This window comes from Dermacentor variabilis, chromosome 6 (genome assembly GCF_050947875.1).
Source record: "Dermacentor variabilis isolate Ectoservices chromosome 6, ASM5094787v1, whole genome shotgun sequence".
In the NCBI taxonomy this organism is placed as follows: domain Eukaryota; kingdom Metazoa; phylum Arthropoda; class Arachnida; order Ixodida; family Ixodidae; genus Dermacentor; species Dermacentor variabilis.
In genome coordinates this window covers 185,856,540-185,880,856 of record NC_134573.1, presented here as the reverse complement: position 1 = coordinate 185,880,856, position 24,317 = coordinate 185,856,540, and the positions used below count along the sequence as shown (strand labels likewise).

The window sequence follows — 24,317 nt, the reverse complement described above, 5'->3', positions numbered from 1 at the left end:
GAAATGTAATGAGGAGGGAAGATAACCGATGGTCATTAAGAGTTACGGACTGGATTCCAAGAGAAGAAAAGCGCAGCAGGGGGCGGCAGAAAGTTAGGTTGGCGGATGAGATTAAGAAGTTTGCAGGGACAACATGGCCACAATTATCACATGACCGGTGTAGTTGGACAAGTATTGGAGAGGCCTTTGCCCTGCAGTGGGCGTAGGCAGGACGACGACGACGACGACGATGATGATGATGATGATGATGATGATGATGATGATGATGATGTTGATGATGAACTGGCCTATAAACCCACACATGCTACCTGAAAGCATCAATGTTGCCGGATTCGAGACCCTCGTTTTGTAATAAACGAGAAGAAAGGGGGTTAATCGAGGGGTCCGATTTTTCATAAATCATATCATAAGGAGCCAACAAACAATGACACCAACGAAAACAGGGGAAATTACGTGCGGCTACTAAATGAATTAAAGAAATGATTTTCATTTCTTGATATGAGTAGCTACAAGTAATTTCCCATAAAGGCCCCTCGGTTGACCCCCTTTCTTTTTGTTTATATATATATCTATATATATATATATATATATATATATATATATATATATATATATATATATATATATATATATATATATACATGCTAAACCTTTGACTTCATGTACATTTGTTAGCTCATTGCACCATGTGTTTGGCGCTCTTTGGCCAGAACTGATCCTTGCGCCAGGAAAACCATCAATCAATCGACCCTACCACATATATGTGTCTTTGAGGTAATAATAGCAATAAATAAGAAAACAACTTCATGCGGCCGGAAGGAAGATGGACACACTGCTATTTACGCCTTAACTGTCGTAATATTTTTTTCGCGCTTCTAAAGAATTCAGTAGAAAAGAAACTCGCCAGCAAACAATTATTTTCATATGTGTATTGTTTTGTACGCTGAAGTTCATTTATTACGAGTCCCATAGTTTCAAGTATTGTTAACAAGAGGCGATCATTTCGTGAAGAGACAATTTCTTGCGCGTATCTCAACAACATACGATCTGCGAATGCCACAGGACGCTGGCGGTCTTGGAGTTGCGGTTTGGCAACTAACTTTGTGCGTGGATGAATGACCTAAGCTTGCTTTTTTTCTATGCAACGTAAAACGCAAAAACAAAATCTGAATGAAAGAATACAAGCACGGCGCACAACAACACCGCCGAGTCCCGCCAAAGTCTAGCGCCAAAGTCTGTACACGGCGAGAATGCTGACTAGCACTGCAACGGCGTTCCTTGCCGATGGAGAGCAATGGCCGACCGACGAGCTCCTGGTCGAGAAGTCCTGCTGGCAGAAGACGAAGAGGAAGTCGATGGCCGTCGTGTTGTAGGCGGCGGTGGCCTCGGGGCGGCAGGCGGACGAGCCCAGTGCTCGCACCAGGCAGCGCGTGTGGCGCACCAGGTCACTGCAGTCCCGCTGCGTGGCCAGGAAACGGAAGATGCGCTTCCACGCCGTCGCCAGGTCGAAGTTGGCCGTCCGGCAGTCGCCCGCGCCGTCGGACACGGAGCCGATGCAGTGGCCGTCGTAGAAGAGGTCTGCGTAGACGGGGCGTCACGCGTTCACTGCTGCGAACCAAGTTTGCGGAGAGGACACTCGCCTCCTTGTTCGAAGTGCAAAGCACCTGTTCGATCATGCTCCGTCGGAGCTCGTCCTGGCACGCTGCAAAGCTTTCGAGTAAAGCTTGCGCTCGATACCGCAGCAATAAATGCTCCTACTGAAATTCGCTTGGTCAGAGTTTGTGGTATAATAAAAAGTAACTGCTCTTTCTGCCCACATGTTGTGGTGTTGCAAGACTTATGCACGTTTGAACACATCAGCACAGACTCTTATCATCTGTACTCAATAGACACCGTCATCTGAACAGCTGGACATATAGCTTTGTTTTTCATCTGTCTTATTTGCTTGTCTGTTTGCGAATTGCTGCGAATGACGTGCCAGTACACGCTGCGCTCACAAACTTATTCCAACACTGTATTAACTCTGTATACAATCACGAGTGTCACTGAAGAGGAACACGCGAGTGCATGGCAGATATGGCGCCGTTAACGATGCACTGCGGCCAGACTAAAAGCAAGTTGAACGACCAGTGCACTTTTCTCATCTTTTGGCACTTTCCTTGCGCCAATGTTCTCTTCGAACATTTTATTCGGCGGAATTTTATTCTAACGGCGTCGGTGTCCTAAAACCTATATATCGCTGGAGTATACACCCCTCCCGAGTCAAAGACAACTGACGCTACCTTGTGCTGTAACGTGCCGCGAATGTCGTGATGTAAGAATTTGAAGAGAAGGTTTGGTTTCTCTCCTAGGATGCAACCCAAAGCATGAACCAATAATACACAACACTGTGTAGCGCACTTCATCCTTGCGATCAAGGTCTGCCAGCACTGGCTGCGGGCAGCTGCAGGCAATGAACAGCACCGTCGCTCTGGTCAGTTAATTTCAATTTTGGCCGCAGCGTCAAATAATACAGTGCACATGAAGACGCAGGCGTCATCGTTGGTGTGAAGCAAAGATACACCTTATGTCGCGCGCTCGCCTGTTCTCTTTTACATAGCTGACAATTTACGTTTTACTAAAATGAATGAATAAATAAATAAAAATTAGCAAGGATATACGAATGTAGGAGCTAGACCTTGTAGGATTTGCTGATTAATGCGCCTGTAGGCGTTGTATACTGACTTCCAGGGTTAATCTAATATTCAAGAAGGAATGAGGACGAACAAGTCAAGGAACACCCAGTGAAACCACGCGCCCATATAAGGTGCAACCGCGCGAGACGCGTGCACGCTCACTCTGTAGCACGGTTCGGTCGGCGGCGCAGAGCAGCTGGAAAGAGGAGACCATGGCCTTGATGAGCCGCTCGAAGTACTCGCGCCGCACCCCGCCCAAGTCGGCGCAGTTGAGGTAGTGGAAGGCGTAGCACTCCAGCAGCTCTCCGAAGCCGCTGCAAGCAAGAGGCGCGCGAGATATGCGATCAGGTTGAGGGGCGAGAAATGTGTGTGGCACGGTACGCGAGAACTCTGGAATCGTTCTGTATTACTCACTGGTCTATATGGGATTTCACGTCTCAAAAGGAAACAAGAGAGACGCTATATGTATAGTGCACACGGGAGGTGTGGGGTATTCAAAGGGCTACTCGGGGCTCTTTGAGAACGCGTACCCCTATGCGCGTTCTTGCATTCTGTCATAAAAGAAATTCGGCCACTATGGGCAAGAGTCGAACGTCTGAGCTCGCGCTGAGCAGCAGAACGCTACAGGCACTGATCCATCTCGGCGGGTCCGTGCTGTATTATTGCCAGTGGCCCAGTGCTTTATGCCACTATGCGTGCGTGTGGAAGCCCGCGCTTCATGCACATGGTTGCTATAGTGGTTTCAGCAGGATGGCTTCTTAAAGAAGTACTAACGGAAAATGTTCTCTCGTTTTTATAGCTTTATTGGATGACCATCGACCGAGTAGTTAAGCTATGGAGCATCAATTCAAATTCAGTCACAAGAACTTCCATTCGCACACCTATACTTAATAAACTCAGCTTTCGGCAGCACGACCATAGTATGTGTATGCGCGTTATTGGTGTCTGGTATCACGAGACCGCCGCAACAAATTTTGACGACGTGGCGATTATTATTACGGCGTTCGTGTTTGTTTCCTTCCTTGTCCCTTCATGGCGCAGTTCACCCAAAAGTCAATATGCACCGACAAGCCCACCTAAAAACCTTTCATGTGCAGTAGTAGCAAGGAATACAGTGCAAACATCAGGCTTACGATAAATTGAACATTCTGCTAAATTACTTACATTTTACTTCTGGGTGACACGTATCGTTACAGAGTACCGCTTTGGTAAAGGCACTACCGTGTTTACGGAACATTTGACGTGGGGCATGTCGGTAGCATCTTGGAAATATATTTTTCTTTCTTGAAATGCTTGCAGCCATTAAATAACATGTGGATGTGATTCGAACCGGTGATTCAATCATTTTTATGGAGAAACGTAGCATGACTAGCTTTACAATATTGAAATATTTAGTTACCATGCAATTACGATGGCTCATCATAAAATAGACAAAGAGTCAGTCTACCACCTTGATTTGCTTTCAGTGGAGTGTCAAGCACCCTGGCATAAAATTATCTATGTTTCACACATGCATCGACAGTCGATCATAATTCGTGGCCGAAGGGGATATGCCATGGCCTGACAATGTTAAGAAGCTATATTTTGTAACAAATGCGACACTGTTAAAGACGACAGCTATGTCGAACATTCCAGGGAACCATAGTTGTTCTCAATAAACACTCTCAGCCTGTATCTAGCGGTCACAGGCACGCATGAAGCGAGTGTGCGCAACCGCCAGCAAATGAGGCGGTCATTGCTGCTGCAATGCCTTGCCACACCGCGCGCATCATCTTACGAGGAAGGCGTGCGTCGCAAGACGCGTCAGAAGAAAGAATCGCTTCGGCCGGCGGGAGGAGTGATACGCAGGAGCTGCTTCTCGTCTGTCGGCGCTGGAGACATCGCGCCATTTTCGTGTTGGTTCGCTTTCTCTCCCTCTCTCTTTTTCTGTTTTCGTTTCTACGCGCCTCGGTGGCCTCGCCGGCTCCAGATTTTCTGACGCAGCGTGCATATCTGCACATGTGCGGACGTCGTGTCAGTCACGCTGACTCCTATGTATCTCATCCTGAAAGAGGGGTACTATAGGGTTTCATATCTTTCTATTCATCTTTGTTTTTTCTCTCTTTTAGTAACTCGAAACCCGAAGTGCTTCGAATGTCACGTGTGTGAGCCTTTTGACACGGAAGAAAGAAAGGCGTGCTTTTGCGGTAGAGGAAAATAAAGCAACAGTTGGGGTAGAAGAGAGATATTTGTCGCCTCTGACCGTGATTCCGTGATTCGCCGCTTCTGTTTAAGCGGTAACATTTGAAGTGGTAGTTTAAGTGCCTTCTGTTTAAGAGGTAAGATAAACCCGAACGTAATATAGCCGCGTTTTAAAACTCGGGAGCTGCTCTTCTGAACGCCGCTAATATCTGTTGCCCAATTGATTAATGGGTTTTCACGGCGTAAGGGACAGTTCTGGCCAAAGAGCGCCAAATGATTGCCAGTGTAATCAGGGACTATAACGCTGCACAACTTAAAGCAAGCATTCTACTTAGCGTTTCTCCCTAACAGAAGAAGAAGAAGACGAGAGAGCAAGACGCACATGGTATGTGTCTCGGCTAAATTCATGTAACAAAATTTTAGGTTGTTACCTCCATTTTCTGCACACTTAAGCAAAGTCTGCCCGACTCTTGGCCAATCCCCGCGAGTGGGTAAACGCCAAACTCATCAAGGACATCATCATCATCATCATGTGCTACCATATGAACTAACCAGGAGGCTATGCAGTGGGTACGCGCTATCGAAGAAGGATATCCTATCCTATCCTATCCTATCCTATCCTATCCTATCCTATGTGCTACAGCTTTCCGAGGTTGCGACGGCACAAGTATTACTCCGTGCATCCTGTCATTACCGAGGAGTTCTTCGGGAAGTTATCAGCTCTTTGATAAGAACATCCACATTGGATTCGGAGCTCCACAATGACTTTATTCGAAGAATTCCTACGACGTCACGCCACCATCTCGTTAACACTAACGGAGAGAGTGCCCGCCCGCTGACAGCTGCGCAGCTGCCCGAGGAGCAGCAGCTGGCGCCGTCGATGTCGTCGCCGCTGCGGTGAGTAAAGCGAGCACGCTGCAGCGGGAGCCCAGGCATATATCGTCGAGAGCTAACCAGTCGGCGTGCTCGAACAATAGAGGTGATGGAACTGGAAGGAATAGACATCGCACCAAAGGATCGCAATGAAAAATCTGGATAGCTGACTAGACACAAGAACAAGAAGAAGCAACAACAACAACAACAACAACAAGCAAGCAAGCCGACGCAATACTTCATGAGAGGAATGCAACAATTAGAACAACATATCACATATAGACCGAGAATACCAAAGATGCCCAAACTACTGGAGAATGACAGAAAGATCGTTATCCGCCTTAGGGACGTTTTCAACGCCACCAAGGTTGGAGAAGCCCAGATCAGAGATGCAATCCTCGCTTCAACTTCAATAGGACTCACAATAAATGACGCAGAAGAAGACACGTACAGAACGGACATAGCAGGCAATATTGTTATCACTAGCACCCCAAGTATGCAAAACGCCGAGAAATATGCAAGCATTCACCCTTACAAATTGAAGGGAAGCAATACACAGCAACCGCATATGTCATTTCACCGGACGTCACCGTCAAAGGAGTCAGACACAAGATACCAAGCTGCGACACTGAAGCGGATATCACGAACAGCTTAGCGAAGAAAACAAACCCCCACATAAGCCCGAACCAAGCACGCGCGAATGGGCAAGACGAACTCCGTGCTCATCGTATTTGACGAGAAGAAAGTAAGCATTCCAAACCTACTACAGATACGCCGAATATAATTTCTGCAGACACAAGAAGAAAGGCGAATTCTGCATCGTGTGCGGGGCGGTGGGACATCGCGCTCATGTATGTCCAGATCCAACCCACGACCGATGCAACACATGCTCCAAGGAGGAACCAGAACAAAATCATTACTGCAAGTCACAGCGCAAACCATATTATTCTTTTTGCTAAGCTTGAGGCTATCGGCGTTCGTGGTCCTGCGCTCTCATTATTCAAAAGTTACTTATCAAACAGGGTTCAAATAGTGTCTGTGTCTAACGTCTACTCCAGAGAACAAACCACTAACATTGGCGTCCCTCAAGGATCCATCTTAGGACCACTACTGTTTTTGATTTATATCAATGACCTACATAACTGTTTGACCTCTACTAAGTGCATTCTGTACGCTGACGATACTACCATATTTTCCTCTGATAAACACATGTCACTTCTTATTAACAAGCTAAACACTGATCTACAAAATGTTTTAAGTTGGTGTAATGCCAACCTGTTATCTATTAATGCCACCAAGACTAAATTTGTTGTATTTTCCTCACATCAACAACATTCGGCACTCTCCCCTTTAACTTTCGGCCCACACTCCATCTCTCCCAGTCCATGCTCATCTTTTCTTGGTATTTCTCTTGACTGTAGCTTGAAATATAAAGATCACATTTCTCACATCAAAAATAAAATAGCATACGGTATTCGCGTTCTAATTAAAACTCGTCCCTTCTTCACACATAACACATTAATCTCGCTATACCACTCATTCATTCACTCTCATATTAACTACGGCATACTATGCTGGGGTAACACTTATAACACCCATTTGGCATCTCTCCAGGTAATCCAGAACCAATCCTTAAGAATAATCACAAGGAGTTCACGCTTTGCTAATGGAAAATCCCTTTTACATGAAAACAACATCCTAACCATTTCAGAACTCACCAAATATAATCTAGGAATTTTATTCTACAAATATATGACTAAGGAACTACCATCAATCTGCTTCTCACCTTGTGACCTAATAGCTCATAGTCACACTAGATTTGCACTCAATAATAATTTTCTTCTACCTAAAGTGCGAACTAACTATGGTAAACAGACTGCGGAATTTTCCGCAATATTGCTTTGGAATACTCTACCACCTATCATCAAAAATGCAAAAAGTTTATACCAATTTAAAAGAGAACTAAAATCATTCATAATAAATACTTACTGAAACTCTCTTTGTTTTCTTTTTCGTTTTGTTTTTTTTTGTTTTTTTTTAAATTTTTTAATTTTATTCCGTTTTTTTTATACCGTCTTGCTGTTAACAAGTGTTCTTATTACTCATATGCTATAAACATGTTTTGATATTACTCTTCGCTCTCATCTGTAATAATAATATTTGGGGTTTTACGTGCCAAAACCACTTTCTGATTATGAGGCACGCCGTAGTGGAGGACTCCGGAAATTTTGACCACCTGGGGTTCTTTAACGTGCACCTAAATCTAAGCACACGGGTGTTTTCGCATTTCGCCCCCATCGAAATGCGGCCGCCGTGGCCGTCGCTCTCATCTGTACTACTGTTGCTTTAAACATTGTATAACATCATAAGTGTCTTTAGCAGGAGGTCCCGATACAGTCTTTGACTATGGGACCTCCTTATGTATACTACGCACATGCAATTATCTGTATTTTTACTAATAAATAAATAAATTATGAAATTATGAAATTATGAAAAGCAAGCTTTATAACAAAAATATCCAATCGAAGTCACTACAGTAATCTATGCAACATCAACAGTGGAAGGAGGACTGCATGAAATGATTTACATAAGGGTATAATCGGCCCTCATAAATGCAGCCCAATTAAATCAGAACAGGAACAGCAACATTCCGAACTAGCGCAGAAAGTACTCAGGACGATGGGTAACTAGAAACACGAATGATGGAAATTGAAGAACAAGTGGATAAGGCTGTAGAGCCCCAAAAATCAACAAGACCCGCGCTAAGTTCTGCCCGAACACGGTGGCGAACAATAATGATGATGATGGCGGCGTCCCACAATAAAAGTAAGATAAGTACCTTGTCTGGCAATGAAATTGTCGGGGTTACAAAAGAAAACGTGGGATTCTGCAACAATGCTTGCAAAAAATTACACCTAGAGTTTCACCAGATGCCATTGCTCTTCAAGAGCCTGTTGGAAGCAAAACTAACGGGATATGCCGCTATTAACTCTCAGGAACGCAATGCAAATGAACAACCAGTGCTCACCACACTGGTTAGAAGAAACATCACAGCCATACGGCATGACCCTTTTCTAGATAGCTCACCACACCTACTTGAAATTATTTCAACCTCGAGTAAACCCAAATCTAGTTTGTTTATCCTAAATACATATAGCAGCCCCAGGCAACAACACCTGTTTCAAAATGTTTTGGCGGCAGCGGATCGACTCTCCCACAGAAAACGCTTGCTAGTGGTCGGTGATTTCAATGCATCGGCGCTTGCCTGCGACTATCCACATGATAGACGGAAAGTACGCAAACTATGGGAGACATCCAGCAACTTCGTTACTCATTGCTTACAGAACCTAATCATCCTACATGCATGGGAAATAGTGTTTCAAGAGACACGACACCAGATCTCCCGTTAGCCAAATGCAGTGACAGAGCTAGATGTTTAAACAAAGAAAATAATCTCGGAAGCGATCATTTCACCATACAAACTCAGATAGAAGCTGGTCCATGGCAAAGACAAGAAAGACGTCCTTTATCGGTCTCAAACTGGGACGCATTTAAAACAATCCGAGCAAAATGGACACCCACAGTAGGATCGGAGCCCAACCTAGAAGAATGGACAAAAGAGGTACTGAACGATGCACAACAAACAACCACATATGTACCTAAAGAAGCTGGTCTACAGCAAGCAGATAATAAACTTTTACATATGCAAGAAGCATCGGACGAGCTTCAGAAAAGATATAAAAGGGAAAAGTTCAACCGCACACTTTGAAAAAGAATATTGCTGCTAAACCAAGAGGTAGAACAATATGAATCACAACTAACAAATCAACAATGGAATATTGTCTATAATGAAATGCAGAGACAGACAAATGTGTTTAAAACCTGGAACATTCTAAGGCACCTCTTAAATGAAAGCACCACGAAGATAAAAGAGCAACAAAACTTACAGAAAATGTTACACAAATGCACAGGAGCCAATGATTAGATACTGGATTGCCTTAAAGAAAAATACGCAGCAGACCATGAACCTGCGACAAAACGAAAATAGAAAGGAATGGATAACAATGACACTGATACTCCAATAACTATGGTGGAACTACAAGAGGCGGCACAAGTACATAACACCAATTCTACTCCTGGAGAAGACCGTATAACAAATCGAATTCTTAGAAATGCAGACGAGGAAGCCCTTAAAACCCTACTGAAATACATGAACGAAATATGGGAATCTGGACAGCTATCACAAACCTGGAAGCATACTAAGGTTATATTTTTTCCAAAGCCAGGGAAACCACTAAACTTCGATAACCTTCGCCCAGTTTCCTTGACATCATGTCTCGGAAAAACAATGGAACACTAAGGAACACTAAGGAGACCTACTACACACATTGAAAAGAATGAGCAACTACCACATACTATGTGGCAAGACGGAAGACATAATGCTGCAACTCTACAATCAAGTCATAGATACGCATCAGGCTCCTGAGCTGGATACGAGAACCATGCTCGGGCTGGATCTCAAGAAAGCATTTGCTAACGTAAGCCACAACTCAATACTAGAAGAACTTTCGAACCTAAACTGATATACTGCGGATTTTTCGCCGGCAGAACTACTACGCTGAATATCGGAGGACTCAAGTCGAACACTGTGAACATGAGTGAGAACGGCATGCCCCAAGGATCGGTGCTATCACCCATGTTATTCAGTTATTCAACATCACACTCATTGGGCTCCCGAGAAGACTCGAGAACATCCCGCACATACACCACAGCTTATATGCGGGTGATATAACGCTATGGGTGACGGGTGGTAGCGATGGCGAAATTGAGAACCTGGTGGAAGCAATACAGTCATGACATGCGTAGAGCCGACTGGACTCTCATGTTACCTGGAGAAATCTGAGCTCCAACTAACAAAGAATTACCTTGGAAATCAAAGTTATACCCGTACCGGCCCCAGGTCTCATGCCTAAAGGTACTGGAATTATACATGTAAAGTGACAAAAAAAAGACTACAACAATCGAACGCTTAAAGATGCACACAGGGCACATCTTATGAGCCGGCCTACTTGGAGAATTGCTACCAGACACACGGGCATGAAAGAGAGCAATATCATTCGACTGGTACAAGCATTTATCATAACTGCGAGTCGGCCTAGTTGGAGCGCTCGTCCTTGTGTTGCCCCTATTCTTCGTCCCTGTTTGTTTGCGCACAAAAAGTATAAGCATTTATCATCACCTTTATAGCATATAGTGTGCCATTCTTAAATTTAACGCATAGCGAGAAACACATGACATGATGATAAGGAAAGCGTTAAAACAAGCATTACACCTTCCTTCAAACACAGCGAACGAAAAGCTATCAGGCCTAGGATCACACAATACACTGGACGAAATTATACAAGCACAGAGAACATGACACTATGAACGCCTAACGCACACGAAGACAGGAAGGACAATGCTAAACAAGTTGGCAATACAATACCAGACGCGAATTTAAGAAAAGAGATATTGCACCGGGCATAAGGAACACCTTCATAATCCCCCCCCCCCCCCAAAAAAAAAAAGAACATGCACCCGAACCATACCGCAGAGCGACGGAAACCAAGAACTCAAAGACTCAACAAAGTGCTCAAAGACGCTGAACATGTGGCCTATGTTTATGCTGCAAAGTATCCGTCACAACCAGCCGTGACTCTGGCAGTCATTACGTGAACAAAAATAGATATCGCAACAACTAGCTTCATACGTACCAAACACCCACAAGAAGGGGAAGAGGCTGCAATAGCTTTAGCATACACTTAAAGCAATGCATCATGCATCATTACCGACTCCAAAGCAGCCGTAATTTATTACACCAAGGAACTTGTATCACCTCAAGCATACATAATTCTCATTGGAACACATCCTATCCGCAGAAGACCTGTTGGGCTCACCTGGACGCCAAGCCATGCAAGGGTAATTGGGAACAACGCTGCCCACGACGCTGCGCGAGCAAGTGTCAACAGGGAGAGGCATTTGCGTCGCCCATCCCTCGCTGGACAACAAATCACTGAAGAGACCCAAACAGAACTACGGCCCCAGAACCAGATCAAGCAATAACAGCTTCCCAATACGAACAAATGACTACTTACGGAAAAATCCTCGAATACTATAGAAATGCTCACTATAAATACTCTCCTCCTGAAAAATCATTAAAAAAACACCAAGCAAATACATGGATACTTCTACAAATAAGCACCTTCCCTACACCACTACTCATGCACCGAATACACCCAGAAGCATACTCATCACACTGTAAGAGATGCAATACAACACGTGCAGACCTCCGTCACATTATACGGGCATGCCCATCAGCTCCAAACAATATCAGACACAGCATAGACCACAATGCTCAAATAAAAACCCCTGAGTAGTGGGAGGCTATACTGCTCAGACAATGCCCAGAAGACCACCTCTGGGCTGTTGTCCGGCTGGCGGAGGACGCCGCTACGGTTCAAGGCCTGGTCTGCGTCTGATGGAGAGGGGAGCTTTACGGGACTAGCCTCCCGGCCTCTCCGTTCTTCTTTCAAACCCAGAAGGGACTTTTCAATAAGGATGTTTTATCTCTCTCGCCAACAGAGCGCGGAAATCAGTCATGTTCACGTCAGAGACGCAAGCGTCGGGCGCCTGTGCGACCAGCACCTACGCAAAGGAGGTACGCGAAGCTTACAAGATCCGCATCACGTGCTTTGGAAATGTCTGCAGGAGCAAGAGTATCTGTGAAAAGCGACTTCATGCTACATACTATGCTTTACTAATTAAACAACCTGTCTATTATGAACGATTACTCATTGACGGCGCATATTATAAGTCAACAATGCAGTATCTACATGAAACGGGCGTACATGTTTTGTTTTAATTTGTTTCGTTTATTATATCACGTGGAAATACACTTTGAAACAAGAGAAAACAATATCTCCTACAAAAAATGTTTACTTGATCACGAAAACGGCTTTGAATGGAGGTAGAGTCGAAGACAAAACTAAACATTTATTTCTTGCCTGTCTGTTCGTATGCATTAAAATCAACCCCAAGGTTTTGGTTCGTCGCAGTTAGCTCTGAGATTATGTTTCAATTGCGTCTGGAAGTACGCACCGCAAAACAAATTAGCACTGTCCTATAATTTGAATGAGCGCGTGTGATCTCGACGGAATGAATTAGGTGCGCGCAGCTGTATTGCGAGTGACAATGACAGGATTTCTTTTTGTTTCTTTGCTATAAGTGCGATAACATTTATAGACGGTGGTCCTTCTCGCATTTGAGCTCAACTTTCATTCAAGATGGCATCACGACGTTAAAAAAGTACGAAGACAGAAAAGCGAGTTCCGGAATTGCTGGAAGGTGTGAAGGAAGAGGTATCCTGCGAGAAGAGAGTCATTGTTACAGCAACAAAAGTAATAGTAGAATAGGGGGGATATCGTCTGAAGAATGGGGGATGGCCTGACTGCGCCAACTTGACTAAAGGCTGGGCAGTGCAAAACAGCAAGACGGTACCGAGAACAAATAGGCCATGCTGACCACGCAAACAATGCTGAATAGAAACGCACTGTTTGGGCGCCTGCAACGCTAACACATTGCTGACTTCCGAATAAACTGATCAGAAGTGAGGCGATTTCTGCAACAAATTGTGACGCAAAGCCGTACTCGCACATGGTGGCCAGGTCCCCGGGCTCCACAAGCACCCTGCCCCGAGATCCAAACGCCCTGTTGAGCAGGAAGGCTTCCACCAGGGGAAAGTCGCGCTCCAAGAAGATGTTGAAGCAAACGTCGTAATCCTGCAGACCAGGCAGGCAGCACCAGGCGCACGGCGTCAGGCCTGCATTGTTCGTTTGCTATGAGTATTGCATGTGCGTACACGCTATCACCGATGCACAACCGGGGCGAGCTGAAACTCGGCAAGCGGTGGAATTAAAGACAAGTGACATTTTAAGCTCACCAACAGCGCAGTGTGGTATGCAAGTGCGCGGTTAGCAGCTGAACGTGGATTAGACATGGCCATACACGTCTAAACACGCGTAAAGCCACGAAGACGTGATTTACTGTGCTTTCCTATAAGTGCAGATTGTTCGGTTTTAGCTCTGGTCCAATACAGCATACGCACATGCAACTCCAGGAGACCGAAAAGGAAGGCGTGACACTCCTGGAAAGAATACAAGTTAGAACATTCTTCAGTTCGAGGTGTATGGAGGAAAAAAAATGTTGGCAGAGTAAATTCCGAAGGCAGGAGGACACACTTCAGGTTGCTATAAGCGAGAGTAACAACAAAGCGGCCGCGTTCCCGCAGCGAAAGGTTCGTGCGTCGTCATTTCCATTCTTTGGTGGAAATTGAACATCTTCGGCGTGCCAGCTTTCTTCCTAGAATTGATTGAGACGCGAGGAGGTTTTTGATAAGCCACGAATGAACGCGTCCCAAGGTATTGGAATATTCGGCTGCGCTTCCGTCACCTAAGAAATTGCGAAAGAGTATTCGCATATTTACATGCAGTAGACCGCAACGTGCAAATGAAACGTGCACATGAAAACATCTCCGAAAACCTTTACAAGCAAGCCGTACGGAACAAGGTGGGAATGCGAACTGCGTCATTGGCCTATGCGTTGATTCCGCACGAGGGCGCGTAGAAAGCAGTGTACGTTCTGTCTTCTTTGTAGTAGAAACCTGCTATGAGTTATAAAGGAAAACGAAATCAAGAAAGAAACATTTTATGATAACTAAAAGGGCAGCTCTTTACTTTTGGAAGCCAGATCAGGAGGCCTTAGAACGCATACTTATAAAGTGAGGTAAACAAGGAAGAAGAAACATGCACTTGCTGCGGTAAATCTAGGGAAACGATGGAACATGTACGTATTATTAGAACATGAAGATATCCGCACAGCGGCCGGTTTAGGCTACTCTGGCCTCCGTGAAGACCTTGGGTTCAGCCATAGCAGGGGGAAAGTAAACACGTCCGCAATACAGATTAGTAAGAGGCGATAGGAAGTTGGGTGGCAGAAAAGTAGGGAGATCACAAACAACGGAGGCGTACAAAAACAAAGTTATTCATAGTGGCTCAGAAAATTTGGTGCTTGGAATTGGTGCTTGGTGCCTTTTTAAAGAGATAGGTGGGACATTAGGCAAAAAAATGACAAGAGCTTGGTGGTCTAAACCGCTACTCCGTTTCAAAGGGGACGCTCATAGCACCCATCCATCCATCTGTTTCTGCGTACAAGGGCATTCGTGCACATGTTTACACCGTGAGCTTGGCGAAAGAGCCGGAGAGGGGAAAATGAAACGGACGTAAATGGGAATTTTCTAGATTGCACGCAGAGGACACTTGGTAACATGACAAATACCAACAGTATTGCCACGATATGCGACTTGACAATAGAGACTTTTAGCATGTCCGCTATTCCCGAAAACCGGGGCGGTTTGGGTGGTTTACCGGATGGTTGTGGGCGTAAACGTCAGCTGCAAGATTGGTGGCGCCAGCTGGTCGTGCAAAGCTCAACTACCTAAACACATAGCCAATTACTATATTATTCTTAGCTGGGGTGCAAGTTTTCGACAGCGGCGTAACTCTGAACACAATTACGCCGCTGCCAAAAATTTGCACCAGCAGCGAAGTAGAATAAAGTAGGCTACTACAATTTTACCTCTGTGTTTGTCTGATTAGCTCTACAACACCAGGCGGCTGCGCCGCTCCGGCCGCTCACGTTTACCCCCGACCATCCGGTAATCCGCCCAAACCGCCCCAGTTTTCCGGAATAGCGGATACGCTAAAAGTCTCTAATATGTAATGTGGCGGTTACCTAAAGGACACTGACGAACAAACGAAAAAAAAGGAGTACGCCATATCATTTCCAAGTGACAACAAATTTGTCGCTGCCTTTGTTTTCTTCCTTGACTTCACTTCCTCTTTGCATGCTCTCCGGACATGAACTGCTGCCAAGCGGCGGGGAGTGCTCGCGTCGACTAATAACCGATCGAGGGGCGGTGCTCGAGTTCCTGTTCCGGTAGATGCAGAGGGGGAAGTGGCGGTGCGGTGAGACCAGCGTGCACAGCACGCACATCCGCGTTGCCTGACAGCTATCGCTGGTTCTTTGGATTGTAATTGCCTCACACGTCAACCAATTGATTCACGGACGTGCAGTTTCTGAGAATAGAGAAGTTAACAAAACGTATGTCAAAGGATTTCTTGTGATATAAAATACTAACGATTTAGTGTTTCTGCAAAAATGAGAAAGAAAAAACGATGCATATGCACGTTAAGAAACTCCGCGTAGTTCAAAGTAATTCCGGAGGACCCCATGGTTGTGTCCCCGATTTTAAACTGTAGCTGTGGGACGTTAAATTTTCTCAATTATTAATGCTATTATTGCTCTGTATAAGGACTGTGAGCGCCAAATTCCGTGAAAATTGATGAATCTTATAGGAACAAATCACTTTTTCTTCATATGGCTGACAGCCTTTCGTTCGCAAATTGAACACTAAAGAACTTGGCGGAGCACGCAGTAACTTCGAAGAAATACAGCTATTCAAGAGAACGACAATACTGCGCTTTGTCCAGTCGTTTAATCTGTCGTTTATCTTCTTTTTTATAACTAGTCACCTTACGGTTATGACGGCTGTTTATTACTCGTGGCAACGAAAAACATAAATATTAAAACGAACCTTGAAGGAACGCCACAAGTTCAGTACAGCCTGCATGAAGAGATTTTAAAAGCGCAGGACGTTCCGATATTGTCCGAGAAAGAGATGTGACTTCGCACAGAAGCTTTCCGTCGGCTGTGAGCACAAGTGGCGCACCAGAAAGTTCCTGCGTGCCACAGAATCTGCGCGAGTACTCGGCGGTCCTGCTTCCGACGCCCCCCAACCGCTATCTCGCGCGCAACCGGCTCGTTTCCGCCCGACGGCGCTAACAGAGCGTCCGAGGAGCCCGTGCCAAGTAGGCGGGGCCCGACGTGTATGGCTACCGCCAGGCCACGCGCATTCTTCGTTCGCCTCGCTTCGAGCGCGGGCGAGCCGGGCCGAAACGCGCCCGTTCGTGGGAGGCGTGCTTGCCCGTGTGTAGTGTGCGTGTGTATGCGGATGGTATACGGGCTGTATAATAGGCGCAGGGCTTTCGAAGACAGTCAGTCAGTGCCTGTAATGCCTGCAATGCTGTGACGGTGAAGGGGAATGTTCGTTGCCGCCAACAACAACAACAACAACAACAGAAAAAATAGAATTTACGTTTTTGAACCTCGAGCACGTTCAGCAAGATGGACTCCTTTAAAGATATATATGTTGACGAGAGAAGTATATATATATATATATATATATATATATATATATATATATATATATATATATATATATATATATATATATATGCTCTTCAACGTTTAACGTGTGTATGTTTATCTGCTTTTGTCGAGTATTAATTGCTGGCTATCGAATATTTTTTTTGAATTGGGTACAGAAGCCTCATGCTCTAACGAAGAAAAAAAAATGAATATGCAGATACAACGCGCAAGTCCGAATCTATGTGAAGCGGAGCTATTGTAAGGCGCTTATTTAAATACAACGTAAGATGAAATGCGATGCGTAAGATTGTATTTATTTTTATTGTGGGCAAACATGTAACCTAATTCAATGTTTACGCAACGCACGGGTCACAACCTTATTGTCATGCAATAGTAATTTTTATTCACTATGCCGTTGCCGTTCACAAGCTATGCCGGATTGCAAACGACAGTTCAGTTGGATGCACACTGTGAGATGTCGGCGATGTCTGGTCCTTGTCGGGCGAAGAATGGTGTGACTATAGGTGCATGCAGGGATGGAAGAACGACACCCTCGTAATATTATTTATTTATTAGTATTTATTTATTTATTTATTTATTTATTTATTTATTTATTTATTTATTGTTGATACTCTCAACTGCTCAGGGTGCATTACAGAGACGGATGGGATGACAGATATAGTTGTGACACACTTTCTTAAAATTGATAAAGTCGATAATAACAACGACATTACACACATATATATGCACATTTAAGTTTCCCGTAACTCATTATGTATCACCATAACACATGCCCATTCTTGGGGGTTGGAATGACCGTATGTACGCAGTGGCACATGTATGCAACTGCCCAAAAATGGGTGCTGGCCAAATATAATTCCAAGAAAACCGTCAAATATCATGCGCTATTTCATTAAGAAGGGTTAGAGGAACCTATGAGATGCCGTCCTATGTGCATGTTCTACGCCGTTATTTATTGTTTGACCAAGCACAACAAATGTGCACGCATTGTTATTTATTTGGAGGTGAACTTGCAGTGCTTACATTATAGGCCGGTGGGCAAACGTAGCGTGAGAGATACTGACAAGCGCGAATCCACGGCGGGCTAGGCAAAGAAAGCTTCCCTTTCAAAAGAGAGGTGGATTTGCGCATTTGCTTGTGGCTGACCTGTTCGGTATGACGTCACCACCGCTACACGACTTCGAGCCATGACGCATGCGTACGCTGCTTGTCTAAATGAGGACGGTACATATTATTTGTCATTGCAGTGGAAATGAAAAAAAAAATAAGCTTTATTTCTTTGTGTAGCGTGAGCGACCATGAACATTAGGAGCTACGCTGTGCATGATTACTAATTATTAGACAGAAAAAAGGTACGCTGTTGTAACAAAACTGGCATAGTTGGCGTACACTCGCCTTGTGAAACAGCACAGACGGATATCACTACAAAAGGGAAGCGCCGACGGGATGAACATCGTTGACGAAAAATATGTTTATTAGATAAATTCGAAAAATAAACAAAGGAGAGGGGGGATGTGCTTGATTGAACCTTGATTGAACTCAGGTGGGTGAAAGGGTCAGAAGGCACTGAATAAGGAGCACTGTTTAAGTTTGACTTCGGTTTCGTTAGCCCAGTGTTTCACAAGATGATGGTGCAGTAAAGGCATATTCGATTATTAGAGCGAAGACACGGGCTGCAATACTTACTATATGTTTTCCCTCTCTCTCTTTAATTTAGCTTCTCACCCGCCCGCAGGGTATAGCGAAACGAATACTCGCATATCTTTAAGCTATGCTTGCATTCTCTCTCTGGCTCAGACAGTACCAGACGCTGTCCAGCGCACACCTTTCGTAAGTGTCCTGAGAAATCTGTGAGCTTCAATATACATTTCCGAAGCGGTGCTGCGAGACACACTGGTGGGGTCCGCGCAATGCATAAGGAAGCGTTTCCGGAGATTTCCAAGGCGGTTTTTCGCATCGCTCGTGAATTCAGCAGTGAATAACTTGCTTCCTCACACAATTTCTGTACGCGGTCGCGAAGAACTGTCGGCCTCGTGCTCAGTGGCACGACGCTAAAGCGAGGAGCAACATCGAGCCGAAGAATCTCACGAACGCCAAAGAGCCCCCGTAATCTCGGGACGCAGCCCCGAGAAGCCACTTACGAATTTTGCGACGCCTCACGACGCTTTCGGAAGAGCGCAGCGTCGCGGAATTCGCTAGCGTCGCGCGCGTGCGCCAGCCGTGCACCAGCGCCTCGAGGAGGCGCAACAAAGAGGCTCACGGCGTTGCTCGCGCGCGCACGGCGCATTCCGGTAATCGATGGTGAGTCACGTGCCGGGAAGCGCGCGCTGGAGGGGCCGAAGTCGACCGTGCGGAGGACACGCGCGCGTCCCCGGAGAAATTCGGAGAACGGACGCGCTTGTGTCCCGTGGGCGTGCAGCGCGGCGAAGCGTCGCGATTCTCGGCAGTCGGCACGACCGGCCACCATGAACGCAGCAGGCATGCACGCGTCAGCGTAGCCATACTTTCTGTTTGGGGGGAGTGCTGGTAGCAAAATTTCGGAGAGGAGGCGTGCTTTACAAACAAACAAACAAACAAACAAACAAACAAACAAACAAACGAACAAACGAACAAACAAGCAAACAAGCAAACAAGCAAGCAAACAAACAAACAAACAAACAAACAAACAAACAAACAAACAAAAAACAAATAAATAAATAAATAAATTCGAGTTCCATTAATTCGACCCTCGCGGAATAGCAAGATTTGGTCGAATTATCAGAAAGGTCGAATTAACAAACGGCAGGAAAAAGAACGATACCAAATCTTTTTTCAGGACGAATAAAGAGATCCTGAAGAATTTCCTTCTCTACCTCAATGGACAGGTTTTTGCAGTTGCTGCTCAAAGCCACGCTGAAGGTACGACGAAGGTTGCCCAATATTGTGGGACACGAGACAAGCGGGGAAGGATGGCTTGACGGCCGGAGGGAGCGTTAGCCACTAAAAAACAAAAATGCGAGAGCTTCTCGCGTACGCGAGTAGTACCGCTGTCTGCTGAATTTCTTGCGTTTTAAAGCCTTCAATAAACGCTGTGACTAATAACGATGGGAACCGGTGGAGGTTCAATTAACCGAAGCCACATACTGTCGCGTTCGAACTAAACGAGTTCTTCTTTACCCGACGTCGAATTAACGGGAGCTCACTGTCTTTCCCCGGATGAAACGAATATGTTTACTGTATAACGTCTCATTTTACATTGCAAACGTCAGTCAATAAATAAAATTCAAGTCACGGTACTCGGAAAACTGTTGAGCTCACTGAAAAGCCGCGGCTTAATGGTGGCGTAAGCTACCAATATATATATATATATATATGGTTCTATTAAATTACGCTTTGCAGCTTCTCACTTCATTCCAAATAAATATTGTTATAAGAGCTTAAGTGAGTTGGACATATTCACTGACGCCTTCGTTCTAAATAAGCATATAGAGCAATGCTAGTTTTCACTTCATGAAAGAGCGGAGGTAACGCAACGTCCCGCTTTCATGTGTGTGGAGAAAAGAAAAAAAAGTTTTTATCTGCGTGCAAATTTTAGAATATCATAGCGACAAATGATCCTTGAGCATCGGTTCCTAGACTGTCGGAGAAGCGTTGTAATAACAACAGCATAGTAATATCAGTTTATACGTATGTGTGTAAACGAGGACAAAGAGAGAGAGAAAGAAGGTTAACCAGAATAACCTTACGATTGGCTATTCTACGTTATGGGGGTAGGGGTGGTTAGAAAAAGAAGAGGAGAAAGGAATATAAAATGTGAGGGAGGATGCGTGAAAATAAGGAGCTTGGTCACTAGGAGCACAAACTAAGCTTCAGTGCCAGCGAAGGAGATGCGAGGATTCGTGTTGAAGATACGTTGCACTCCTCTTCTTGTCCTCTCAATTTTATTGCTTTACATTTATATAGGCCATAATTTTTGTCTATCTGAATGTAAAGATAAGCACTATGCCCCTCCCCAACTCCAATAAAAAGAAATAAAGCTGGCAAGCAGCCGCCCAATTACAACAAGAATGATGAAATCTTGTTTCTTTTTCGTTGTGTACAAAGCCTTATTTTAAACCTTGCACACGCCAACACAAAACACACAACAATAAGCACGCCCCCACGCACGCGCACAATAAATAAATAAATAACAAAAATAAATGCGGCAGATATGGGTGTTTCCGTCGAAATTTCGCGTAATTGGACACTTTTTTATGTTTCCCTTATGAAACACTTGACCACAAGCGGAGCTCATTGCGGCCTCGGAGGCGTTTTCCATGGCTGAAATCTTCATCGTTTCTTGTTTTCATTCGTGCCTGATCTTGCATTTCGATTTATTTTTCTGTATATAAAATAGGTTGGTTCGATCCCCAGAATTAATGACAATAGCAAACGAACGAACAAACAAAGAAAGCTCCGGCAGCGTCGAACTCTTTCACAGTGCTCACAGTGCCAAGCAAACACGGACGATATTCTGACAACAAAGTGGTGGACCCATGTCATCGTACCCCTCCCGCTTTCACGCGGCTCGTTGCACGCCGTTTCCCTTGCGATGTGCCAGCGGCCTAACGAGATTTTGTCAAGGCCGATGGCCAAGTTCGTGACCCTCCCGAAAACATTGTCGCCGTGTAAGTGTACAATTCGTGACGACGCCCGTGTCATTCCTCTATCGATTTGGGCCGTTCCCCGAAGGAGGGTTCGCTGTCCTCAAGAGCGAGCGAACAGCTCGAAATGAGTTGGGCACAGCGCCAGGGTTTACGCCATGCTTTATTCATTTATGCTTTCACGAAAACCCGACAGCACGAACACGCGCGCGATACACGTAATTACTCAGGCATGGACAATACTTAAAATAAAGCATTGAACACGAAGAAAAAAAAAACATTTGTCGTCATCAGTCTTGCAATTGGGCTCTTCTTTTTTCTTTTTCTCAGCACCAAACATCTCTGCATTAGACGTCAATATGGTAAAACAGTGGCACTTGCTTTATTTGCCGGGAAGTTCGTTCGAAGTGCAAGACGTAGTTATCCTGCATTTCTCTCGCAACCTTCGTTTTACAGCAGTTAAAAGGCATCTGGATTGTCGACAGAGCATCACGATTTTCTCTCATTTGCCGGTTGTATGGCGAAGAATGGATTCTGCGCGCAAGCTTTCTCAGAGCAGGCATCACGAGTATTTTTACACAACCATAAAGCAGCGCTAACTACACGGATACGTTGAGAGCAGGAGGGGTGTGAAGCTTCGGGACATAACACCGCAGCAAAAAAAAAAAAAAGAAAAAAAAAGGAAACAGGAAAAGAAAGAGAGAAAGAAAGAAAGAAAGAGACTGTGTCATTGCGCAGAACATCATACACCGTTGTGAAGCTTTCGTTCAAGTGCTGAGAAAAAGCAAAAGCACGGATGTCATTATTCATTCCAAATTTTTAAACGAAACAACCCATGGTTCCTTCACCGGGAGACGATAATGTCATATTGAGGTTATATTTATATTAGCAAAATTTGACGGGATGAGGGGTGCAAACAATTAGCATGAGCTCCTCAAACTTTTAGTTATGCATCAGTTAGAGAACAGAATATTGGTGCAAGCATGTGCGCTGTCATACTGGCAGTCATGCTAAGCAAATACGTACTTGTAGTTGTGCAAATTACTGCCAACGTGCACTATGCATCTTCTTATCAAAAGAAGTAAAATGATAACAACGAAATCCAGGAACGTTCAGTGTGAAGAAGATTGAGGGGTTGCAGGGAAAAATTCGCGCAACAACCTCACTACACGATAACACATATAGTGCACCAATATAGCAGAAGAAAGACGAATTAAGCTGGTCACTTAAACGTAAAAGAAAAGTAATAATTAAATAGATCGCGAAGAAAGAAGAGAATAGGAAGAAATGGGAATGTGCTACGGGAGATGTTTACGGGAGATGAACACAGCGGCAGCGCAAGACTCGTTCGGCTGCCATTCCGTCCAGCACGCGGTTGCCAAACGGGTGTCGAGCGCACGAGAGCGTTTCCTGCGCTGGGTGACTTACCGGAAAGGAGCGACGCCGTAAGGAGAAGCCCAACGGCTGGTGAAGGAGCGCAGGGACGCATCACTGTCCATAGTGTCCGACTTGTCATTTCATCTTACGGCTGCACGTCTCGATCGGGCCCCGAGAGGTCAGCTCGTGGTCCGCTCACGAAGAGGCAGCGGCAAGCATGGCCGGTCGCCCAACCGCGGCGACGACAACGTGGTTGTGTGATGAACGCAGATCGAATGCAGCGACGGCGGTGTATGACGACGACGACGCCAGGATTGCCCCATACCGAACGGCCGTCTGGTTCGCCCCCCTTCCGTTCCGGGAGCGGAGGCTGACGGGGAGGAGGAGGAGGAAAGGAGGGTGGAGGAGACGGCGGTGCGGTGCGCAGAGAGCAGGAGAGGGCAACCACAACGAAACCAGAGACCCCTATGAAGCTGAGAGTGGAGGCAGCGAAGGTCGAGGGGAGAGAGATGAGCTCAACGGAAATAGGAGCAGAAAGGACTTCCGGCTATTTCGCGCGTCGGCTTTCGAGTGGCGGGATAATCAAAGCTCGCTGTGCCTTACGTCGTTGACTGAGATGCAGTTCACGTGCTGTCGTACTTACCCTGAATACCTGTTGCTTCTGCTAACGTGTCGAAGGGATATAGTGGCTTGCAATTGCGAAATTTGGGGAAGCATGCGAGCAGGCCAACCAAGGCGCACCAGCGAAAATCCCAGATTAAAATAAAGGAAGGTACGAACAAAAAAGGATAGCTATCGATGTTCTGTTTGCGCCTTTTTCCGATATGCTTCTCCTTCCACACTTGATTTGCACTTCATGTCCCGCTGTGTCTGGCGTGACCAATACGTTAGCATAATCGAAAACACGTGCAATGAAGCCACAGAGACTACATCAATTATGCATTATTTATTTTAATATTACTTTATCGTCAGCATAAAATACCATTTGATAAATACGACTGTGATTGCTGCCCGGCATCCTGGTTTTGTACGAATTCTTCTGGATATTTCCACAGTGATGACGGAAAACAAGGACGGATGGATACCACAGGAGAGGTAACTAAATTGTATGTATGTATGTATGTATGTATGTATGTATGTATGTATGTATGTATGTATGTATGTATGTATGTATGTATGTATGTATGTATGTATGTATGTATGTATGTATGTATGTATGTATGTATGTATGTATGTATGTATGTATGTATGTATGTATGTATGT

General features: G+C 45.1%; 1 protein-coding gene across 2 annotated transcripts; it reads right to left on the bottom strand.

The window, feature by feature from the left end:
- Positions 1–689: 689 nt before the first annotated feature.
- Positions 690–23,407, bottom strand: LOC142585942 (uncharacterized). 2 transcript variants are annotated; one of them, XM_075697064.1, is made up of 4 exons: positions 23,105–23,404; positions 13,416–13,587; positions 2,838–2,989; positions 697–1,578 (listed from the first exon to the last, which is right to left on the bottom strand). In XM_075697064.1, exons 1-4 carry the CDS (start codon positions 23,190–23,192, stop codon positions 1,223–1,225), a joined length of 768 nt encoding a protein of 255 aa, XP_075553179.1. In that variant the 5' UTR covers positions 23,193–23,404; the 3' UTR covers positions 697–1,222. The 2 variants fall into 2 exon arrangements, with proteins under 2 accessions (XP_075553180.1, XP_075553179.1); XM_075697065.1 differs by lacking the exon at positions 13,416–13,587 and having other exon boundaries at positions 690–1,578; positions 23,105–23,407.
- Positions 23,408–24,317: the final 910 nt, after the last annotated feature.

Bases quoted from the DNA above. Each gene is read 5' to 3' on its own strand.
- LOC142585942 (XM_075697064.1), bottom strand. From the start codon at position 23,192: ATGACAAGTCGGACACTATGGACAGTGATGCGTCCCTGCGCTCCTTCA. The intron at 13,588-23,104 runs GTAAGTCACCCA...CGAACAATGCAG, and splicing joins TACGGCGTCGCTCCTTTCCG to GCCTGACGCCGTGCGCCTGG. The intron at 2,990-13,415 runs GTACGGCTTTGC...TCTTGCTTGCAG, and splicing joins GACCTGGCCACCATGTGCGA to CGGCTTCGGAGAGCTGCTGG.